Raw genomic sequence first — 23,947 nt, 5'->3', positions numbered from 1 at the left:
ATTTTCATGTGAATTTATGCATGTCTTTAAATTGGGCCATAATGTTAGTGATGACTAGTCCATGTCCTGAACAGAAATCCATCAGCTAATTACCATTGGTATTAATTTGGTCTAAATTTTTCCCCACAAAAATTTCTGTTTATCTCACATTCAGTTTGTACTCTGATTAGATCACCAACAGGGACCAACTTTTTTTGTTTTTTCATGTCACTGCCTTCTCTAATGATTCAAAAAAATCCTCCATTTCTTTCCTAGTAGAACCTTCTGTGGGACCACATGCCCAAATAAGTGTCATTATCCAGTTTTATATTTTGATGTTTAATTCTTCAGCCTACTTGAAATTGCCTACCATTTAATTATCTTATGGTACCTATATTGAATTCTGGTGAAGTTAATTTTGAGTTAGTTTTAGCAGATGACTTTTCACTGTTCACCTGATTCTCTGACACAAACTGAAGGGCCTTGTTTAACTGTCTTATCATGATTCATCGCTTACAATTGTCATTTGTTTTAATTTAATATAGAACACACATCAGTCTCCTAAATCATCTCTAGTTTAAAAAACGGTCCATACAAAGGTTCTCATCATGAGAATCAAACTCGGGGTGTTTTGCAATGGAAGGGCACACTGTCCTGTCATTCTTCAAAGTGTACTATGGAGAATTTAAAGAATAACAGGACATTGCTTTCCCATTGTAAAACACCTGAGTTTGATTATCATGATCATGATGAGAAGCACCTTTGTATGCATTTCTTAAATTGAAAGTGACTTAGCCAATCTCGTATGGCAGATGAATTGTATCACCCAGCGTGAGAGACAGCTGCTCACTTATTGCAGACCTGAAGTGGCTTGAAAAAGTTCCATGTTTGCTCAGTAGAGCAGGGTTTCTGAACTATGCCAAAAATATATATATATGTAGAAAGTTTTTTACCTTGGGTATAATATATGTTAAAGATGCCAAGCTATTTTAAACCTGGTTTTACTCCATTTCCCAAGTAAGCAAACAGACAAATAAGTAAAGTTTGCACCTGCATGTATTGCAAGTCTAGCTGACCCGCAAAGTAGTGCAAGTCAAGTCAACTCGTGGTAAAGGTAGAATAAGCTCTGATCACTATTCTTAATATTTACCCTTAATGCAAAGCCCATTTCCTTGATGAGATGTATGATGCTATGTATTAAAGGTAAGGGGCCACTACCCAGACCGGTTTCGACCTTTATTGAGGACTCATCAGTGGGAGCCAGGCTTAGGAATACCAAGATTTAAGTAATAAGAGCTTATAAGTATTTTACCATTAGGTGCTTTGACCTTATTAAATAAAAATCTCAGGATGAGAGATAGATGTAGAAAGTTTTTTACCGGGTATAATATATGTTAAAGATGCCAAGCTATTTTACCCCATTTCCCAAGTAAGAATTCACAAACAAAACAAAATACCACAAAAGGAAATATTACTCTATAACTTTAATAACATACAATGTAAGAACACTGAAAACTCAAGATTATTGGACTATCAGAAGTTAAAAGAAAAGAGGAAAACTGCTTCACATTATATTCAGGCAATGCACTTTAATGGAAAGGACCAGAAGATTCGAGATCAAAAGGAATTGACTTTCTTGTAAACAAATGAATTTCAGATAGAATATCTCCCTATAAAGGTTTATCTGACAGAGTATCTTTTGTCAAATTACAGATAAATGACAGAACATATAGGAAAGATTGACTTCTATTTGGGGTGTGTAGGTCAGATTTATTTCAAACTAAGTTATACCAACTAGTTTCGCCAACTAAGCCGTTGGTATCATAAGGATAAAAGTTATATATACATGTAAGACCACTTAAATGCTAAAACTGTAAGTGAACCGAATATAATTGCATTTTTACAAAAAACAGAAGAATGCATGCATCACACGCATAGAACGTGTATGATCTCACGTTATGTAGGAACGTTCTATAATTTGTAGCAAAATTTAATTCTGGCAAGTTTAAAGATCTAATGAGGGTCTTCCAGATCTCAGACAGAATTAATCCATGGTTTCTATTTCGGTTTTGTTTTGAACGAATAACTTGTGGCTTCTTTTATCATTCGGGAGTGGAAATCCTCCTCTAAGTAGGGCATGGAGCTTTTGTCCCATTCTATGTATGGTATGCTATGTGTTCCTTTTTCCTGATTTCAAAACTGATAGAAGTCTGGCCAATATAGTTCAATCCGCACGAGCAGGGGATATCGTAGACTCCGACGTATTTGTAAAAAGGATGACTGTCTTTTGGAGATCTTAAGAATTGGCAGATGGTCTTTGAAGTTTTAAAAGATATTCGTATTCCATGTGGCTGGAGGAGTCTGGCAATCTTATTGGAAACTGTCCCCATATACGGAATTACGATAGTGGAATTATAATGTATATCTTCAGGCTGTCTTTGTGGGGGGTTCACAGAAAAGTATCTTGTGGACCAATTTTCTATAGTTCTTGTGGTCAAAAATAACCGTTTCATCATGACAGAACATATATCGATATAATACAGCTTTATAGCCTAACAAATGAAAGTGATGATGATGAATAAGACCTCAATAAAGGTCGAAACCAGTCTGGGTAGTGACCCTTCCCATAATGCATAGCATTATACATACCTGTAAGGATATGTGTGTTGCATTATGGGATACTAAGGCAAGTGATGTGAAGTCATTAGCTTCTATATATGAGTTGCACTGTCCTGATTATATTATATTTCAAGTGAAGACTTTGTTTGCTTACACTTGGATAAAGGATTAAACCAAGTATATAATTTCTTGGTATCTTTAATTTATTGGGAATGAGGAAACAGTGGAGAGGATTCAGAAGCAAGTGACCAAGATGGTGAGTGGCCTGTAGAATGTTCCCTATGAGGATAAATTGCATTAGTATCCCATAATGCAATTGATGGGATACTAATGCAATTTATCCTCATAGGGAACATTCTACAGGCCACTCGGACTGGTTTTGACCTTTATTGAGGTCTCATCAGTGGAAGCCAGACCCAGAAGTGATATACCAAGATTGAAGTAATGCAGAACTCATATTTCCATATATAAGTAATCAGAAGGTGTCATACCTTATTACTGAAATACTCTGGATTAGAGATGGATGTAGAAAGTTTTATCACTTGGTTATACTATAAATTAAACATGCCTAGAAATTACCATATATTATAAGATCTGCTTATAATATACTTATAATATTTAAGTAATTTGTACTTAAAATTTATCTGAAAATTAGGATGTGCCTTATAAACCAGTGTATCTTATACAATAATGTGTTTTTGATGTATGTGCAGTTATAGTGCATCTCACTTGTTGGAATTGAGTGATCAGTTTGAATAGTAGCATGGTTGTTAATGATCAACTCATTTAAACTGTAATCAATACATTATTATATTTAATTTTTTTTTAACCCATGGATTCTACAAAGCACAGACATAGCTATATGATTATGTTTAAGTGTAGTGTGATTGAGTGCCAAAAAAGAATGGCCATAGGGCAGCAGAGCAGCGCTTTGGGTCTCTGCCTACAGAAAAAAATGGTACGAACATGGAGGAAACTAGAGCAGCAATTAATTGCAGTATATTCTAAAAAACACAATCACCAGAGAAAACTAGCAAAATTGCCAGAAATTGAAAGTGAATTAAAAACTTGGATGATGGATCAAAGAAGATCAGGTTGCTGCATATCTACAGGGTCTTCATCATGGTGCTTTAGATTTATTAAGAGAAATGATTTATGCATACGAAAATATCATTATTACTATTATTACTACTTCAAGACCTCATGGAGTCAAAAACTCATCTGGGTTGTCCTTTTATCATACCCCCAGCTCATCATACTGTGCTTTGAACACATTCAAACTCCTTGCAGACACCACACTCTCAGGCAAGGCATTCCAATCGTTTACAACTCTGCACGAAAAAACCTTCTTCTCACACCCTCTTTATACAGTTTCCAGGGATCACCTCTGGTTCTCCCTCGATTACCCACTATTTTCTGTAGAACTTCTCCAACATTGATCCTATAACAACCCCAACTTATAGGTCTCTATCATATCTCCCCTCTTCTTCCTCTCCACCAGAATTTGCAAATTACATCTTCTCAATCTTTTCTCATACTCGACATTCCAGAGGTCAGAAATTAGTCCTTTGGACCCTTTCCAACATCTCTTCATCCTTCCGAAAACTAGGTGACCAAATTTCGGCACAATAGTCCATTTGTGGCCTAATCCAAAGCCTTATACAACGGAACAAGAATCTCCCTAATTCTACACGTCAGTGTCCTCTGCATCATTCCCAGAGGCCTTTGTGTTGTCTTCACAATTTTGGCTATGTGTTCCCTAAATTTCAGATCCTTATCCACTTTCACCCCCAGATCTCTTATTTCTTCCACCTCCAACAATATATCCTCACCAAGCATAAATTCTGCATCCCATCTTTGTTTTCCAAATTTTAAAAACCTTACATTTTGCAACATTGAACTCATATCCCCATTTTCGTGCCCAATCACTCAATTTATTCTAGTTTTCTTGTAAGGCCACACATCTTCACTACTCTTCATGGTTAATCCCAACTTTGCATCATCTGCAAACAACTGAATATCTCCATCCAAATCTTCACCTATATCGTTAATATACAAGTTAAACAGTAATGGCCACAAAACAGACCCCTCAGGCACTCCACTAGTGACTTTCTTTTTCCTGGATATCACTCCCCCCATACACAATTTGTTGATACCTATCAGATAGCCAGTCTCCAATCCAATGCACTAATCTAATATCCAACCCCTATCTGCTCTACTTTGACTATCAATTTATCATGAGGTACTCTATCAAAAGCCTTTGTGAAATCTAAGTACATTACTGTGTATCCTTTTCCTCTGTCCAAGGAAGCAGTCACTTTATTGTAATAAGTAAGTAGATTACTAAAACATGACCTCCCTTTAGCAAATCTATGCTGTCCATCAAAGATAATACCATTGTTGCCAACCCAACTCTGGATCCTAGTTCTCACAAGCTTCTCCAACAACTTAATCACAACACCTGACACACAGATAGGCCTATAGTTTGATGCTTGAGTTCGATCACCTCCTTTATGAAGTGGCACAATCTTGCCCTCCTTTCACTCCTTAGATACTTGACCGAGTGCAAGACTCATTTTAAAAATATATGTCAAGACAGGTGTTAACTCCCTGGCACATTCCATCAGAATATGTGGTGATTGAGCCCCACAGCCTTATTAGCATCTAGTTTACTCAACTCCCCATACACCTCTTGCTCACTTACAGTCAGTCTCTCCTCCCTATCATTTACTGCTCTCAATCTCTCCATGAAGTCACATTCACAAGATTGAAAGACCTTTATGAATTGCTCATTAAGTATCTCCACCACACATTCTGCAACAGCTGTCTTTATACCATTTTCTCCAATCAATGTCATCCTTCCATAATCATTCTTTCTTTTGCTGTCTGCGTATCAAAATAACTCCTTAGGATTCTTTTTGGCTTCATTAGCTAACTGCTGTTCATACCTCTCTTTAGCTACCCTCACCAACCAAGTCACTCTCCTTGCCTGGTCTTTGTAGACCTCATGGAATTGGTTATCTTCACTTCTCTTATGCTGCCTTCACAATGCCCTCTTTCTCTATATCGCATGCTTAATCTCTTTATTCATCCATCTACGCCTACCTTATTTAACCTTCTCACCCTTGGAATACACTTAGACATTGCATCTACTAGATAGTTTTTGAAAATCCCCCAAGCTGCATTGATCTCTTTTCCAGCTAACTCCTCATTCCATGCTACACCTGCAAGCTGTCTCCTGAACTCTTCATAATCCCCCCCCCTCCTTGTAGTTCCACATATACCCTTTTTTCACACAGGTCCTCACACTGCTGGCAACCACCCAGGTAATCACCTCATGGTTACTCTCACCAATTGGTGGATGATTTGACACCTCATTTATAATTACATCCCTCAAAAACTCCCTCATTTTCTTTACTTCTAGTTGCTATCTCATCATTCCAGTCTATATTACCATAATGATCACCCTTTTGTTATTTGCTTGACTAATTTGATTATACATTTCATTATCACCACCATCCATGTTACCTGGTCTATAACAGCATCCAACAAAGTATTTGATTCCATTCACCTCTATCTCACTCTATACTGCCTCAAAACCACTGGCACTTTTTCCCTCTTGCATCTCTACTTTGTATGGACAATACTCTTTCTCTATCACCAGTAGCACTCTCCTTCCCTTTTTACCCCTTCTATCCTCATGAAACACATCATAGCCTTCCATCTCTATTCCTGTCAGGATGTCGTTCTCTTCCAACCATGTCTCACTTATTCTGACAATCTTTGGGTGAACAGATACAATTAATGCAACCATTTCATCTGCCTTGTTTCTTATACTTCTAGCATTTGTATACAAACACAACAGATCATTTCTGGATCTACAACTAGTTCCACTGATACCACTTACTCAATGTGATCTCTCCATGCTCGACTGGGGCCATTTCCCTTTCTGCTTATTCATTTTAAAACCCTTTTCAGTTCCTACTGTTTCCTCTTGATCCCATTTGTTTCCTGTCTACACATGCTCTCACCTCCTCTCGGAGCATCCACCTTTCTCACGCTGTGTACCCCTGTCCACCCTGAGCCTCCCCATTTCACTGCTCCTCTTGCACACCCATTCTCTCATTTTCTATACTCATACCACTCACTTCCTCATTCATAACCACCTCTTCAATCTCTCCTGTCTTACTCTCCTGCTCTACCACATCACTTCCCGCTTGATCTGATTCATTCTCTCTTACTCTACTCACTTCTCTACCTTCCAGCAGCAGTCTCTCCAAGCGACTCGCACCATAACCACTCAAATGCAGTCCATCGCTCCCATACAGTTCACTTCTTCCTTCAAACTCATTCCACACATTAACAAACTGTACTCCCATCTCCTCACACATTTCAGCCAGCATATCATTCATGATCCTTGCTCTCTCCGCCTCATTTCACCACAGTCATACCTAGGCAACACGCTGACTACCCTTCCTGTCACACTATTCTCTTTTATCCTAATTAGCCTCCTGATATCCATTCTGACTTGCTCTTTGTCCTCTGTCAAATCATTTGTGCCGATTAAAACCATCAACTTCTTTGCTCGCTCCCTCCTCATATCCAATGCTTCAATCACTCTACTCATTTTATCACCTGGAAAACATACCTTGTGCATCCTATCATACTGCACAACTTTAATAATGGAGTCATAATATAACGCCATTTGCTCATCTTTCGTTAACTGTTTCGTGCCATCATGATTAGTTTTAATAGTTTTTACCCGAATTTTCTTAATTTCATTCCGCATCCATTTTATTATTATTATTATTATTACGGGCAGCTCCAAGGAGTCCTTAGATTCATCGAGGGAGACCCAACATCATGTCAAGAACAACTATTCAACATTCACACAGTATCTATCATATTTCACCTTGAACTCATTTACAGTCATGGCACCCACAACAGACTCTGGCAGCTTATTCCACTCATTTACTACTCTCCAAGTAAAAAAACATAGCTTTAACACTCTTGCTAACCACACTCTTACCAAGCTTCCATGGATGGCTCCTAGTCCTCCCACTACCAGTCCTATTCTCAAAAATATCTTCTGAATTAATCTTATAGAAACCCTTTAGTAATTTGAATGTCTCAATCATATCTCCCCTCCTCCGCCTATCAACCAATTTTTGCAACCCACAAATCCTCAACCTGTTCTCATACGGTTCATTCCACAGACCTGCTATCATCTTGGTCACTCGCCTCTGGATCCTCTCCACCTCCTCCCCATCAAGAAGAAACCTAGGTGACCAAATCTGAGCACAGTAGTCAAGATGGGGTCTTATCAAGTCTCGATACAGAGGAACAATGACCTGTTTGTCTCTTCTCGTTAAAGTGTTTTTCAGCAACCAAGTGATTTGATGAGCTGATTTTGCCACTTTTGCGATGTGTCCCTTAAACTTCAACTCCCTATCCACCAACACTCCCAAATCCCTGGCCTCGTCAATCTCCTGGAGTACAGTTCCACCAATGTGATATACTGCTGCTAATCCTTTCATCTCAAAATGCAAAACATTACATTTTTCCACATTAAATTGACATCCATTCTCCTTAGCCTAGTCCTCAACTATCCAAATCATTCTGCGAAATTTTGACATCCTGAGCATTCACTATTGCTCTATCTAACTTTGCATCATCCACAAACAGATGCACAGTTCCTCTCAGATCCTTTCCTATATTGTTAATGAACAAATTAAACAGTAGTGGTCCAAGAACAGAACCCTGTGGCACACCGCTAGTCACAGGCCGTCTTTTGGACTCTACTTCTGAATAAACCACTCTCTGATATCTCTCCATCAACCACCCTTCTATCCATCTCACTAACCCTATATCCATTCTCATATGCTGCAGTTTACTGATTAGAATTACATGTGGTATCCTATCAAAGGGTTTAGCAAGGTCCAGTAGAATCACTGTAAACCCTTTACCGTTATCCAGTTCAGCCGTCACTGTGTTATAGAACGTGAGCAAGTTACTGAGGCATGATCTACCCATCACAAAACCATGCAGTCTCGTGTACAGAATCCCATTTTCATAAAAGATGCTAGAGGAATTCCAAAATAAAATTATTGAGTTTTGCAGACTCATGAATTCTAGAAAACAATTCAATTTTGATCTTTAATATTCAAATTAACAATTTTGAAATTAATATTTACATGAAAAATATGATGCATCCAATACAAATGTGTGCCTAATAAGGCAAAAAAATACGGTATATTCTTTGTAAGCGAACAAATTTTGCATGTGCAGTAATTTCTTGGCTGGGCAACATGTATATAGAGGCTAATGACTTCACATCAATTGCCTTAGTATCCCATAATGCATTGCAATGCACATATCCTGATAGACATGTATTGTCATATGCATTATGGGAAGGGGTCACTACCTAGAGCAGGTAGTGAAGTAATTTCATGAACGGCCACTTGTATATAGAGGCTAAAGACTACATCGATTGCCTTACGAGGATGGTATGAAAAGTTCTCAGCCTAACAAGGAATAAACAAATTTATAATTTCAAAATTATTTTTATTTTTCAACATCTCCCTTAAGACTAATACATTTATTCCAGTGATACTCTAGTACCATTATCCTGTCCCTGTAGTGGTTCTCAGTAAGATCTGCAAAATACCCCTCCACAGCTGCAGTCACCTCTCGATTCAAAGAAAAACGCCGAACAGTGAGGAAGATTTTTAGTTTTGGGATGAGATAGAAGTCAGAGGGAGTCAAATCTGGGGAATAGGGTGGATGTTCCAACAATTCATAGTGCAGATCCCTTAATTTTCCCATTGCCACAACACCTTTGTGGGCAGGTGTGTCCTGATGAAAGATGATTTTTTTCCTTCTGCAAACCAGGTCTTTTCTCACGAATTTTTTCGTCTAGTCTGGTTAAAAGATCGGAATAATATTCCCTGGTTATTGTTTTACCCATTTCAAGATAATTAATAAACAAAATGCCTTTAGCATCCCAAAACACCGATGCTACGACCTTTCCTGCTGATGGAACCGACTGTGTCTTCTTTGACAGAGAATGTCTGGCTTCTGTCCACTGTTTTGGATTCTGGTGTGTATGGTGAATCCAAGTCTCATCCATAATAATAAATCGACTCACAAAATCAGTTTTGTTCTTGTTAAAACGCCCCAAGCACTGTTCAGAGATTTTCATGTGAGTGTGTTTTTGATCTGCTGTGAGCAACCACAGCACCCATCTTGCACAAAGCTTTTTCATTTGTAATTCTTCATCAAAATATATTCTACATATTCTTTTGAAATGCCTATAGTATCAGCAATTTCACACTCTGACTCACCGGTCATCCAATACCATATCATGCACTTGATCAATGATTTCTGGTGTTGTTACACTTTTTGGACATCCTTCACGTGGATCATCTTCAAGGCTGGTACGGCCACATTTAAACTCGGCGGCCCATTTCTTAATTATTGAAAACGAAGGAGAAGAGTGTCCATAAATATTTATGAACTTCAAATGAATTTCTTTTGGAATTAAACCTTCTTTTACAAAGAATTTTCTAACTGCATAATACTCAATTTTATCCATTTCAAGGGATACAGACAACACTTTTGCTTCAGATAACTGTATAAAACATACTACTTGATAGAATGACTTGCAATTTCACATGGATGCTTATGACAGATGTACCAACTTAGAAAAAAAAAATCTTGCCAATAGTGTTGTTATCTATGGTTGATGCAGAGAACTTTTTCGACCGCTCTCGTATATATAGATAGATATAAAGAAAGGTGTGTGATCTCCCCAAACCTATTTACCGACACTTTAGAATATGTTCTGAGAAAAATAGACCTAAATGGTGGAATAAACATAGATGGCAAAAAGTTACAAAGCTTTATGTTTGCCAATGATCTAGTACTAAGATCTCAAAAGACAAAAAAGAAATGGGCAAAAAAAAAAATTGCAAACAACAGTGATATAGGCCTAAAAATGAATTCAGAAATAACAAACTGGATTAAAAACATCTACAAAGTGATAGCAACCTATAATAACGTCCTGTGGAACAGGTTAATTCTTAAAATTACTTAGGACAAACATAAAAATGAATAATGATGTAATGAAGAACTAGTAAAACAAAAGAAAGCCATATGGTAATCATTCAACAGATTAAAAGACACTAACTGATTAAAATCTTGACATCTCTGCAAAGACAAAATTTTAATAGTGACATTCTTCCATCACTCACATATGGATCAGAAACATGGAACACAAGAAGAAGAGACTCTCAGGATAAATCAGCATGTAATAGAGAGTAGGATTTATAACATCAAAATGGAACATGTTAGAAATCCTGAACCAAGAGAGATCAGGTATAAAAGATGTGGTAACTGCAGTATACGAAAACAAGATGAGATGGGCAGGCCACATAGCAAGACTTAGGGAGAACAGATAGATATACAGAATGCTTAATTGGCAACCGAGAATAAAGAGAAAACCAGGAAGACCGTGTACAAGAGATAGGAAGACCCATTAGTGAAATCTTTTTATAACATGGAAGAGAGAGATACTCAAGATCGAGATCGTTGCAGGCATCTTTGTGACCTGCATTCATGGAGAAATCCTGAATGAAACACAGGTCCATCAAGGTAATATATATATATATATAATAATATAAACTAATATAAATATTACTTAAATTAAGGGGATATTAAATCCCACATAGTTTTAAAACCGAATAAGAAACTCAAAGATTGGAATTAGAGAGTTTCTTGCCGAATATAGTAAACTATAAAGTATCGGCGACACTAGCGTTAGCCAATGCAAGTGATCCTAGTACGTAGTACAATACCGGACGACTTGTTGCAAAGGTGGGGGAAGTTCAGATCGCTATTCTTAGGTATTTTCCATAATGTAAAAACACATTTCCTAGGAAATGTATGCTGTTATTACATTATGCAACGAGTCGTCTGGTATTGTACTACGTACTAGGATCATTTGCATTGGCTAACGCTAGTGTCGCCGATACTTTATAGTTTACTATATTCGGCAAGAAACTCTCTGATTCCAATCTTTGAGTTTCTTATTCGCTTTTAAAACTATGTGGGATTTAATATCCCCGTAATTTAAGTAATGTTTTCATTGCCGAAATGAAGCTTATTAGCTCTTTATACTTAAGTAACTTAATGGTTGCACCTGTTTGGAAAACTCGTTCGCAGAGTACATAAGTTCTTTTCGCTATACACTTTGGTATTAGGTCTAGCCACTCACTGATGAAGCCTCAAAAAATGCTGAAACCGGTCTGGGTAGTGACCTCCCTCCATAATGTAATAACAGCATACATTTCCTAGGAAATGTGTTTTTACATTATGGAAAATACCTAAGAATAGCGATCTGAACTTCCCCCACCTTTGCAATGAGTCGTCCGGTATTGTACTACGTACTAGGATCACTTGCATTGGCTAACGCTAGTGTCGCCGATACTTTATAGTTTACTATATTCGGCAAGAAACTCTCTGATTCCAATCTTTGAGTTTCTTATTCGGTTTTAAAACTATGTGGGATTTAATATCCCCTTAATTTAAGTAATGTTTTCATTGCCGAAATGAAGCTTATTAGCTCTTTATACTTAACTAATATAAATAATTTATATATAATAATTAAATTTTACATTGTAAAGTTGGGACAGGCTTCCTGATTTCTCTTTGAGAAAAAGGAGTGGAAGTTACAGTACACAATTTTTCTGTATCTCTAATTCCTTTCATAATCAGCAATAAATCCACATATTGGGTAATTGGCCCTAACGTGCTTAACAAGCTACGTCAGCCTACTGGAAGTTTACAGTATATCCCGTGGGGGAGGGGGCACCAATCGGGAGGTGTGTTAGAACACCTATGTGGACATCCACTTTCACCTATGTTCATTGTTCTTGCTATCTGCAGGCCAACTAATGAACACAGTTTTTATAATACATAATCAAGGAAACAATTTTTATAATACATAAGCAAAATGAGACTCATGAACAATCTGACATTTACTATTTGGCACAAAACAGAGCAATCTGATTCACTTTTAGTAGACTTTGAATACATGAGTTTTGCTATATAAATATTTCTGTATATAATTCCCTATTCATACATGAATAAATGATAAAGTCAGGACAAAAAGTGTTAAGAAAGAAGTGAACGTTAATAAGCAGCGTGTTGAGAGCAGTGTAGAATTCTCAAATGGACTCAAAAGCCTCTTGAGGCTATTTCATTGCCTCCTCTGTGACCAGTGTTCATTTATTAACATTTGACATTTTTGATTGCTTATGGGATCACAATTTTAACAAAATTATTGACTTTTAAATACAAAATCTGTCTATTCAATCATTTAGATAGTTTCAGAATTCTTTTTTTTTTGTTAAGTGAGCAATGCCATAGATTCTCTTTGATTTTATAATGTTTTTTTTTTTCCTATTAATTTTCTTACGTAGAAGTAGCTTTCTTTCTGTATTTCTGCCATTACTACCTAATATCACCAGGAAATGGCCATTGAATTGAATATTACATCAGTCAGTTTTGTGTGTACAGTCTACCTTAGAAAAGACTAGAAACATGATCTGAGTTCACTTAAAATGTATCATGCATCTTTTTTTGCAGATGATAATCAGATCATTTCCATATTAGTTTATTTTAAAACTGTAACTAAACACTGAAAAAAGAAAAGGTTAACTCAAAAAAAGTTTAATATAATTTTTTCTTTTAGGTTATATTGTATGTTAACAAAGTTGGACCATATTTCAATCCACATGAGACATACCACTATTACCAGCTGCCTGTCTGTAGACCTGATAAAGTAAGCTTATTTTCAGTTATTTTTCTTTTCCCCCATACTTTTTTCCAACATTTATCCATTTTTTACCATTAGTATTTACTATTACCATTCATTATGTGCTGAAGCAGTCAGCTCTAATAAACTCATAGAGAAGATTTGTAGGTGAAATCTTTTTAAAATAGTTGGTGCCACTGTTTTGGCTGAGACGTTTTTTGAAAGTTAACTTAAATAAATTCAAGGGATGATACATGGTCATAAAGTCAGCTAGAGGAGGACACCTGTCATGAGTCATCTGATGTTATGGAAATTTTTTATGGCATTTCCATGTACTAGTGGTTCTTCAGGCTATAATACTGCAATGCACTGTATGGACAGAATGTTGAAGAAGCCTGGTTGGCCAAGTGGTTAGCATACCCACTCTCTAACCATTAAGTTGTGGGTTTGAATCTTGTTGCGGGTATGGATGTATGTGATTGTCTTTAGGTGAGAGATGAATTTCATTGCATGTTGGGAGACCACTACCCCACTTATTAGAGACCTAAAGTGGCTTGAAAAAGTTCCATGTGGGGTCTCTAACAAGATTTCTGGACTATGTAAAAAAATTATTTGAAATACAAAAAAAAATATAAAATTTATCTTCTTCTTATAAAATTTATAAAAATTAACCACAAATCTATAGTACAAAATGTACTAGATTTGATATTGGATTTGAAACCTGCATTCTTTTGGAAACACATAATAGGAAGACTCTTCCAAATGCGAGTAGTAGGAATGAAGAGGAAGAAGGATTTGTTCTAGGAGTTCAAAGCTGAATGTGAAGGAGCATTGATTAGTTGTAACATAATAGGTTTCAACAGATTTTAGGAGAGAGTGAGGAAATTCTGATGTGGTTGTGATGTGGAAAATGTAAGCAGCAGAGAGAGAGAGAGAGAGAAAAATAGAACGTCTGTGTACAAAGGTGTAGAATGAATGAGATGTGGGTCATTAATCAACTGAATTGCTCTCTTCTGCACTGAGTCTAGTATATTTAAGGCAATGTTATGGATCAAAAAAAAACAGTATTCATTGATTTGATGAATTTCTGATTTGTATCGAGGTAATAGCTTTTTAGATGTAAAGTTAATGACTAAAAGATAAAACCAAATATTTTGTATGCTGAGGAGGCATTTTGTGATATTTTATATCAAGAGATATTAGAAATTATAGTTTCTAATATCTCTATTAGAAATCTTGTCTTGTCAGAGACTTAAGTGTTATCAAAAGTAAGACTGAAAGATTTTTTTTTTTTTTTGTATCAGATAAAAGATAGGAATCAGTTTAGCTAGCATTGAAATCAACAACCCACACAGAAAATTAGTTTGGAGATCAGCATTTAGGTTTTTAAAGTTTAGAAGCAGTCATCCTGAGAAGGTCATTGATATATAGAAGGAAGACAATAAGTTAAAAAACAGAGCCCCGCAGAACCCAAGCATTAGTAAAATTTGAGGATACGGACCTTTTTTACCATCACATATGTATATCTAGAGAGAAAGCTGGTGACCTGATTGCTAAAGTTGGAAGATAGCATATAGTAGGTGTTTATTTTTTAGTATCTTTTGTGCCAAATCTGATCAGATGCCTTAACTATAGCAAAAGCAACCATTTTAATTCCTGGCATGGAGAGAGAGAGAGAGAGAGAAAGAAAGAAAGAAAGAAATATAACTGCTGAGAAAGAAGATGGAAGGCATGAAGACTAGTATAGGTGGGAGAATGAAGAGATTAGGATGCTGGAGAGGTTGGCTAGTGTGAGAAGAATGAGAGTAGGAAGAAAAAAATTAAGGGAGAGAGGAAGGCGGAGAATGAGAGAGTCAAGAGAGATTGAAAGCAAGGGAAAAAGCAAAGAGAGAAAGGAGGGAGAGTGGGGAGGAGAGAGATTGGAAGCAGAAAGAATCAGGGATGCCAGTGAGAGAAGGATGAGTGAATCTGTTAGGAGTATCATGTATGGAGATTTGATGATTCTGGGTGTACAGAGTAGAGTGCCAGAGGAGAGCTTGCCAAGTGGAACAATAAAGAGTACGAAGAGAGATGAGAATGTAGAGATGATGATAGTAATGGTTGGTACAAATGGCTTGAGAAGTAGCGTGAATGACGTAGCGAGAGACTTGTGATTGATGTTAGGGATAGTGCAGCAGACATTTGTCAGAAAGATGATAGTGAGTGTGTTGCCTCAGTTTGGTAATGTGGAATGGAAAAAGGCAGTGACAACGAATAAGATGATAGTGAAAATGTGTGGAAGGAAAAGTCTAGGAAATGTGGATGCGTGGAATACATTTGAGGATGGAAGAGAGCTGGACACAAGAGATGGATTACATTTGAATGCAGAAGGATGCAGCCATTTGAAGAGACTTGTTTTCTGCACAGTTGAGTGATCAGGGAATCTAGAATTGCTAAGGTGGTACATAGCACCGATGGTCTTGTGTGGCTTGAGAAATGAGGTGGTATACACTATATCGCAGAGCCAGGTGGAGTATGTGGGGAGTAATAATGGTATAAGAATACTGGCAATGCTCTGGTTTTTCTGTATACAAATGTTAGCAGCATTAGGAATAAAGAGAATGAGTTTTATGGTATTGATTGACTCAGTATCTCTGAAGATGGTTGGTATCAGTGAAACTTGGTTAACTGAGAATGTTCTAACATTGGAAATTGAATGGTATATCATATTTTGACAAGTTAGGGAAGATAAATTGGATAGTGGAATGTTACTCATGATAATAGATGAATTGTGCCCTCTTAGGATGGAGAGTCACACTGGAAATAACACTATTGGCTTTGAGAATATATGTTGTGAGAGAGATGTTTATAAGACAAGATATTTAATGGAATGTTGCTATAGACCAGGGCATATAAATGGTGATGAGCAGGATCATTATGGGAGACTTCTACTGGGCTGAGAAGGCAATATGCAGTACTAAGGGAACTGAATTTTTGGGTTTCTTGAGGGACAACTGTCTTGGGTAACAAGAGGATCAAGAGTTTTGGATTTGGTCATAGCAACAGAGGATCTGATTGTAACTGAGATGTCATACTTGGCAACAGTTGGCATGAGCAACCACATAGTCCTGACTTGGAGGATCATGTAGAAGTTGGCTCTTATCTCATCTCATCTGAGGCAGAAGGAATTTGTTTAATTGTAAGGCATACAACTATCATAGACTTATAAACCAGCTTGCAGCAGAACAATGGATGAAAGAATTTGAAGGAAGAAGGATCAGTAGTGCATGGGAGATATTTAAGAAAAAACATTTGACAGCAGTAGATTGTATACTTTGAGTGAAGAAGATAAAATGATTTGGAGTCAAATGAATGACTAGAGAAATTAAAGAGGAATCGCAGATTAAAAAGATCATAGAAAATATATCAATAGGGAGGAGGAGAACACTTGCATGAAGAATATAAGGCTCAGGCTAGGATTTTTGCTGTAAGCAATGACTTAAAACAGGTCATTTATTTTCCTACCAGAATTTCTGACAATCCTCTCCACTCAGTCAACACTCTGGATCTCATCTTAACTAAATCTCTTTTCCGGTAGGAAAAGAGATTTAGTGTTCAGGTGACTGCTGCTCTTGATAATCCAGACCACAATCTCATCCAAGTTTCGTTTCTAATGGAACATCCTTCCTCCAGCCATTCACAACCTCATGTCTGGCATTACAACAATGCCAAGTGGGAGGACTTACGTGTTCCATGGTCTGACTACTGTTTTCATTCTTCTGTTCCAGATGCATCTTGTGATCTTGTTACAGAAATAATACATATTGAAATTGAAACTTTTATTCCTCACTCTGTTCAAATTTCCCAACCCATATCTAAACATGGTTCTCCAAAAAAGTGTGCCAGAGCAGTCCAAGAATAGCAAACTACCTTTCATAAGTGACTTGAGATACACCAGCATCCTTTGCAGCCTACATAGTTGCCTGCAACACTTGTAAAACCACCATTAAAAGGCCAGAGCCTAAATTCAACAAGGATAAATGTAGAAAACTTGTTTGTGTCGCTGGCAGTCACACCTTCTGGTTCCTCCTCAAAACTGTTGGGTGCAACTTTTGTCCATTTGTGCTACCTCCTCTATCTCATTCTAATGGTAACATTGTAATATCACCTAAAGACAAGACTGATGTCTTGGCTTCATTCTTCACTTCCAACTCCTCCATAGATAACGCAAATTAGAGCATTGCATCTCATGTCTATTGTGACCTTCCTCCAGAAAGACATCAGAAGAATCTTGAATAACTTGGATACCACAAAAGCAGCTGGTTCTGATGGATCCCCATTGTGCTCAAGAAAGCTATAAAACAGTCATCTACTTCAACACCTTAAGAACTGCTAACTAATTAGTAACCACCGGTATGGATTTTGCTAATCTAGATCCACAGAAGATCTCCTGACTAATGTTACATACCTTTGTACCCATTCCATGGAAAGGTTTGGAGAAACCTGTGCCATTGCTCTTGACATCTCCATGGCTATTGATAGGTCTGGCTTTGAGGGCTTCCTCAGCAAGTTACCATCATTTGACCTATTATCATCCTTGAGTAATTGCATTGTCAGTTTTCTCTCAGATCGATCCCTGCATGCAATGGTGGATGGTGTTCTCTCTCTCTCCAGATTTTCCTGTCAGTGCCAGTGTTCCTCAGGACTCTGTCTCACCCTCCCTTCCTGATTTATATAAATGACTCACTCTCATTGACTGCAAACCCTATTCATAGTTTTGCTGATGATAGCACACTCTGCTTGTCCGACTCATATGACAAGCCTTTCAGTGCCCAAGCATGTCAGGCTTCAAGATCTTCTATAATAAGTGCCGCGAACACTGATATCTCCACATCCTTGACTAGGGTGAAAGCAACATAGTCAACTTCAATGCTTCCAAAACATAGTTTTTCTTGTTTTCTTACAAGAACTTCTCCACTTACTTTTGATAATGCTCAGCTCAATAGTCAAGACCAAATCTCTCTCATTAGACTTACTCTTTCAAATCCAAACCTTTCCTGGGCACAATCATATCACTTCTATAGCATCATCAGCTTCCAAAAAACTTCGCATCTTTTTTTTGCTCAAGATAGTACTTCTCTGCTGAACATTTATCTACAATGTATAAATCCCAAATCCAACCACCTTGGAACACTGCTCTCATGTGTAGGATGGTGCACTTAAGACTTCCCTAAAAATTCTTGATGCTGTTCAGAAAAGGACAGTTTAGTTCATTAATGATACATCTCTTAAAGATTCTGTTTAGCCACTTTCCCATAGAAGAGCAGTTTCTCCATCGTCTCTTCTACCAATAATTCCATGGCCATTGCTCAGCAGAACTAGCATCCATTATACCTCCCATCTCTGCAGATCCACACAAAGTTGAGTAACAGGTGCTGAACATCCCTTCATAGTTGAATTGCATACTCATTGAACTACTCCCGGTCATCTTTCATTCCACCCACCTCAATCCTGTGGAACAGCTTCCTCCATGAAACATTTCATTTCAAGAAGAACAACAGATTACCGTATCCTTATCTTTTTCCACACATGCCATTTGTTTGCTGTAGGTTATTCTGCCTTCCATACGTAAGAGTAATAAAATTAGAAATTAAAAAAATTTACATTAAAAAAACATTAAAAAAAATGAGAATCCCGAGGTTTTTTTTTCACTATATGGCAAGTAGGATGAAAAACAATTGTGGACAGATTACTTTGCTGAATGGAGATGACAGTAACCAATGCAGATGACATAGGCTGATCTATTAAATGATTACTTTATTAGTGTGTTCCATTTTGGTACAGCAAGCTTTATTCCTAGAGGGTTAAGGAGGTGGCAAAGTGTTAGAAGTGAATGAAGAGGATGCATTCCAATTACTGAATATGCTAAATGTCAGTAAAGACAGGTGGATTAAATGTAGTTTCACCTTGTGTTTTTAGGGAATGTACTGTGGAACTGACCATACCATTAACTTGTGTTAAGTCATTGTTTCTCTCTACTTTCTTAACTTATATACTTCTTTAACCTCTATTATCTTTTCTTGTGTGTAGCCTAACTAGATTCGCATCATCATCATCAAATTCCTGCCATGTACCCTCAAGGGGTGTACAGGATATGATAGTACTACCTGAAAAAAATTACATCATTACTAACTTCCTACCTGCAATTTTCCTCCAAATCAGTCTGTTACTTGTCAAGACTCTGACATTATCAGATCTTATATTTCTATCGTCTAAGGCACTTTGTACCGTATCAATCCACCAATATCTTGGTCTTCCTCTGGGTTGTTTTCCTGCCAACCTGGCAGAGAACACTTCTTTTGCTAATCTTTCTTCGCCCATTCTGTTTAAGTGACCATACCACCTGAGATTAGCTCTGCTAACACATTCCTGGATGCTGACAATGTCAAGTTCTTTCCTAATATCCTCCTTTTTAATATGATATTGCCATTGATGCCATCTGTTCACACCTATAATCTTTCTCAGGACTCTCATATCTGTGGTCTCTAGCCTTTGGTCAAGTGTTTTACTTCTGACCCAGCTCTCAGATCCATATGTTAAAACTGGTTTGAACACTGTCTTGTATACAGCTAATTTAGTGTTCCGACTAATTTCTCTCTTATTCCATATGAATTTATTCAATTGCTTACCACCATACCAGCTTTGCTGATTTTGTTGTCTATTTCTATATTTAATTTACCGTCTTCACTAAATATCATGCCTTAGTAGCTGAAATATTTTACTTGTTCCACAGGTTCTCCATTCACAACACAGGTGACATTTTCAGTGATTCTGCCTGTTTTCATCGTCTTTGTCTTTTATTGCTGACCTTCATACCATATCTATTACAACAGCTATTGAATTTAGTCAGAGAATCTTGCAGACTTGTAGCGGATTTATTTAGAAGTATAACATCATCCGCATAAAGCAAAGAGCTGACATTAACATCTCCAATTTTGATATCATGTTTAATACCACTTTCCTTCATAATGTGATCCATATAGATAATGAATAACAGAGGGGATAATGTACATCCTTGTCTCACACCAGATTTAACATTAAACCATCTTCCTGTACTTCCTTCAATTCTAACTGCTGACTTACAACTCAAATAAAGACTAAGTATTGCTTGATATAATGCCCCATTGACACCATATAACTGCAGCGTATTGAATAGCTTCTCTCTTGGCACCTTGTCATATGCCTTTTCCAAATCGACAAAACTTAAATACAGATCTTTGTTATATTCCCGTGCTTTCTCGACTATTTGTCGTAAAGTGAAGATCTGATCCTGACAGCCTCTATTTGGCCTGACTCCAGCTTGTTCTTCACCAAGCTTTTCTTTCACAATTCTTCTCAACCGTTTCTCAAGTATACTTGCATAGATCTTGCCAGGAACACTCAGTAGGGAAATACCTCTGTAATTCTCACATTCAGTTTTATTTCCCTTTTTATATATGGGTACTATAAGAGCTCTACTCCAATCATCAGGAATTCGTCCCTCTGTCCAAGCTTTCTGAACTATGCAGTGCAGCCACTGTAAGACTCTTATACCACCATACTTCAGCAATTCTGGTCGAATATCATCTACTCCTGGTGCCTTTCCATGTTTCAACCCTTTGATGGCTTTTTCTACTTCAAGTATGGATATGTATTCCTGACTGCATGCCTAGTTAGTATTTTTTACCACTGTGCTGTCATCACTGCTTGTTTCATTTAGCAATTTTTGGAAGTAATTACTCCATACTTCAAGGATATCTTTTTCTACCATTTTCATGTCATCTTTATCATCTCTATCTCCTTTTACAGCACTCTTTCCTACATTCCTAAGCTTCTTCAACAACCTCCAGAATATTTTGCGACCTTCTTGATATTTATTTTCTATATTCTTGCGAAATTCCTCCCATGACTTTTGTTTAACTAGTTTTACACAGTGTTTAGCATTCTTGCATTTGTCTCTGTATTCTCTAAGAGCACAAGCTGAAATATTTGACAGGAACTTTTGATATGCTTTCTTCTTTTCCTTCACTGCCTCTTTAACTTCCTGTGTCCACCAGGGAGGTCTGATTTTTTTATCCTTGCAGACAACCTCACCACATGCCTCTCTGGCAGAATCAATCAATGTTTTCTTCAGAGTTTGCCACTGAATCTCCAAAGTTTGATTCCTGTTCTCAAACTCTTTCATTTTCTTTTCAATAATCTTTCTGTATTTTAGTCTACAGTTCACATCTGAGAGCTGCTCAACTTTTTTTCGCTTTAAAACTTTCTTATATGTTATTCTTTTCAATATGAAATTCAATTTTATCCTGCTCAAGACTAAATAGTGATCACTTCCAATTTCAAATCCTCTGTACACTCTGGTGTCCTGCACCAGGGAGAAAACATCACTATCAACAGTAACATAGTCAACGAGACTTTTCTTATTCCTAGTCTCTTCTCTCCATGTGAATTTGTGCACATTTTTATGTTGGAACATGGTGTTAGTAATAACCAGTCCATGTCCTGAGCAGAAATCCAACAGATATTTGCCATTATTATTAGCTTTGCTCTTTTCTCCAAATTTTCCCAAAATATTTTTGTATGCCTCACAATCATTTCCTACTCTGCTATTTAGATCCCCAACAAGGACCAACTTTTCCTTTTTCATTGTGTCAGTTGCTTTTTCTAAAGCCTCAAAAAATTCCTCCACTTCTACCTTAGTAGAACTTTCTGTGGGACCATAGGCACAAATAAATCTCATTGTCCAGTTCCCCATTCTGATATTTGCCCACATCACTCTACTTGAGACTGCCTGCCATTCAAGAAGATTAGCCTCGTATTTTGTGTTGAATACTATGGCTGCTCCTTCTTTTCCTTGATTGTCATTGCCTGAATATAACATTTTGTATTTATTACTCAGAAAGATCTCACCAGTTTTGGTCTTTTTTGTTTCAGTTACCCCTATTATGTCGATCTGGTACTTATCTAATTCCTCAGCTAGCTCCATTTCTTTGCGATTCAGGCTTCTTACGTTGATAGTACCGATCTTTAACTCTGGTGATGTTGAATTGGGGTTTGTTTTCAGATTTGTTCCAGTAGCTGACTTTTCGCTGTTCGCCTTGGTTCCTTTAAAGGCTATGTGGAGGTCTCCTCTCAGTTATACAGCTTTGATCCTTAACCTTAACTAGATTCTACCTAGGGATATTTCCTTTTCAGATACTGGCAAATTTGTATTTATACTGCGCCAGCCAGTATCCTATAACAGGAATTTATTCAAGTTCAGGGAAATATTCCTAGATTCATTGGCATACACTCTAACACACACTTAAATAGATATTGGTACTTTGCAGTCGTGACCAATGATCTATTCTTAAACATATATTTACTAAAATTTCTCCCGCTATGGTTCTAATTTTATAAGTGGTAATTTGATATCTCGAATTCACGCATATTTATTGGAACTAAATGACAATTACAACTAAATTGACTCAAAATACTAAAGCTTCTAAATCTCATCCTAAGATAGTTAAACAATTCTAAAGTTATCAAATTCACTTGGATAGTTCAACATATTAATCCTACAAACAATTGAAAGCAATGACAATATTACACTAAATTAAGATTCTCTCATGCATGCTATTCATGTATATAATCATATTATACAACTTGTTGCTTTCTCAGTTAAGGTTATCTACTAAACAAAATACACTTATTACTTCAGTCACATACAATTAGATTCATTCCTGACAATTCCTTGTCCAACAGAATTTGCTGTCTCAAAATACGAAATCTTATCAATGTTCTCTAAGGATTGTCCACATTACTTAATCAAACACAAATTTCTATCTTCTATCACTTCTGTAACAAATAACAAAGATCTCTACATTATCCAGTTCTTTCCGAAGGTCTACTAACTACCATGTGTTGTTCTGGTCATCCTTCGATCAGCTATCTCGGAGCTTTGGCTACGTCGTCCTTTCTACTGTTCCCAGACTCGAACTAATTTCTACCGCGACTGAGGGCTATCTCCGCTCCTTTCCGATGGGACATCCAGTGACTGGCATGATTCTGCATAAGCTGATGATTTGCGTACGGCTCTGCGTAGAATCCTTCAGTATAATCAGGAAAAACGGCCCGCTGTCCGACATCATAGAATGTCCCTGTCCTTTCTCTGACCACCGGTCAAGAATCCTCGAGATGAAATCTGGAACAAAAAAGGCCCTTGCAATATGACGCACATTGCCTTATATTCTGTGTTCTAGCACCCTCTTTTTGCTGTATTCCTTTTCGCACGACCCTTAGTTTTAATTCCCTTAAGATGATCCTTACTCTCCCTATTGCTGTTAGGTGCTGTCTTCGAGGAAAGCGTGCTTATGTTATTTTCCGCGTACGCTGTAGCCTCCGGCGTTACGACCGATACGTGCATTTCAGACGTGACCTTTGCACTGTTACTCATTACTGTCTGGCGATTTACATTATTTTAGATAGCTGAATAGGACACAAATTTAAGCCAATATTTCCTTTTATATATAATCA

General features: G+C 37.2%; 1 protein-coding gene across 1 annotated transcript in view; it reads left to right on the top strand.

The window, feature by feature from the left end:
* Window positions 1-23,947, top strand: part of LOC150107054 (transmembrane 9 superfamily member 1-like) — a 372,331-nt gene that overhangs the window by 35,795 nt on the left and 312,589 nt on the right. Inside the window, exon 2 of the mRNA XM_090392919.1 lies at window positions 13,352-13,441. Within this exon, the coding sequence (XP_090249045.1) occupies window positions 13,352-13,441 (90 nt within the window). The remainder of the gene's footprint in view (window positions 1-13,351; window positions 13,442-23,947) is intronic.

Source organism: Typopeltis vanoorti, chromosome 5 (assembly GCF_054136105.1).
Source record: "Typopeltis vanoorti isolate ZY-2024b chromosome 5, IOZ_Tvanoo_1.0, whole genome shotgun sequence".
In the NCBI taxonomy this organism is placed as follows: domain Eukaryota; kingdom Metazoa; phylum Arthropoda; class Arachnida; order Uropygi; family Thelyphonidae; genus Typopeltis; species Typopeltis vanoorti.
The sequence above is the reverse complement of the archived record's forward strand: the minus strand, read 5'-3'. Positions and strand labels throughout refer to the sequence as shown.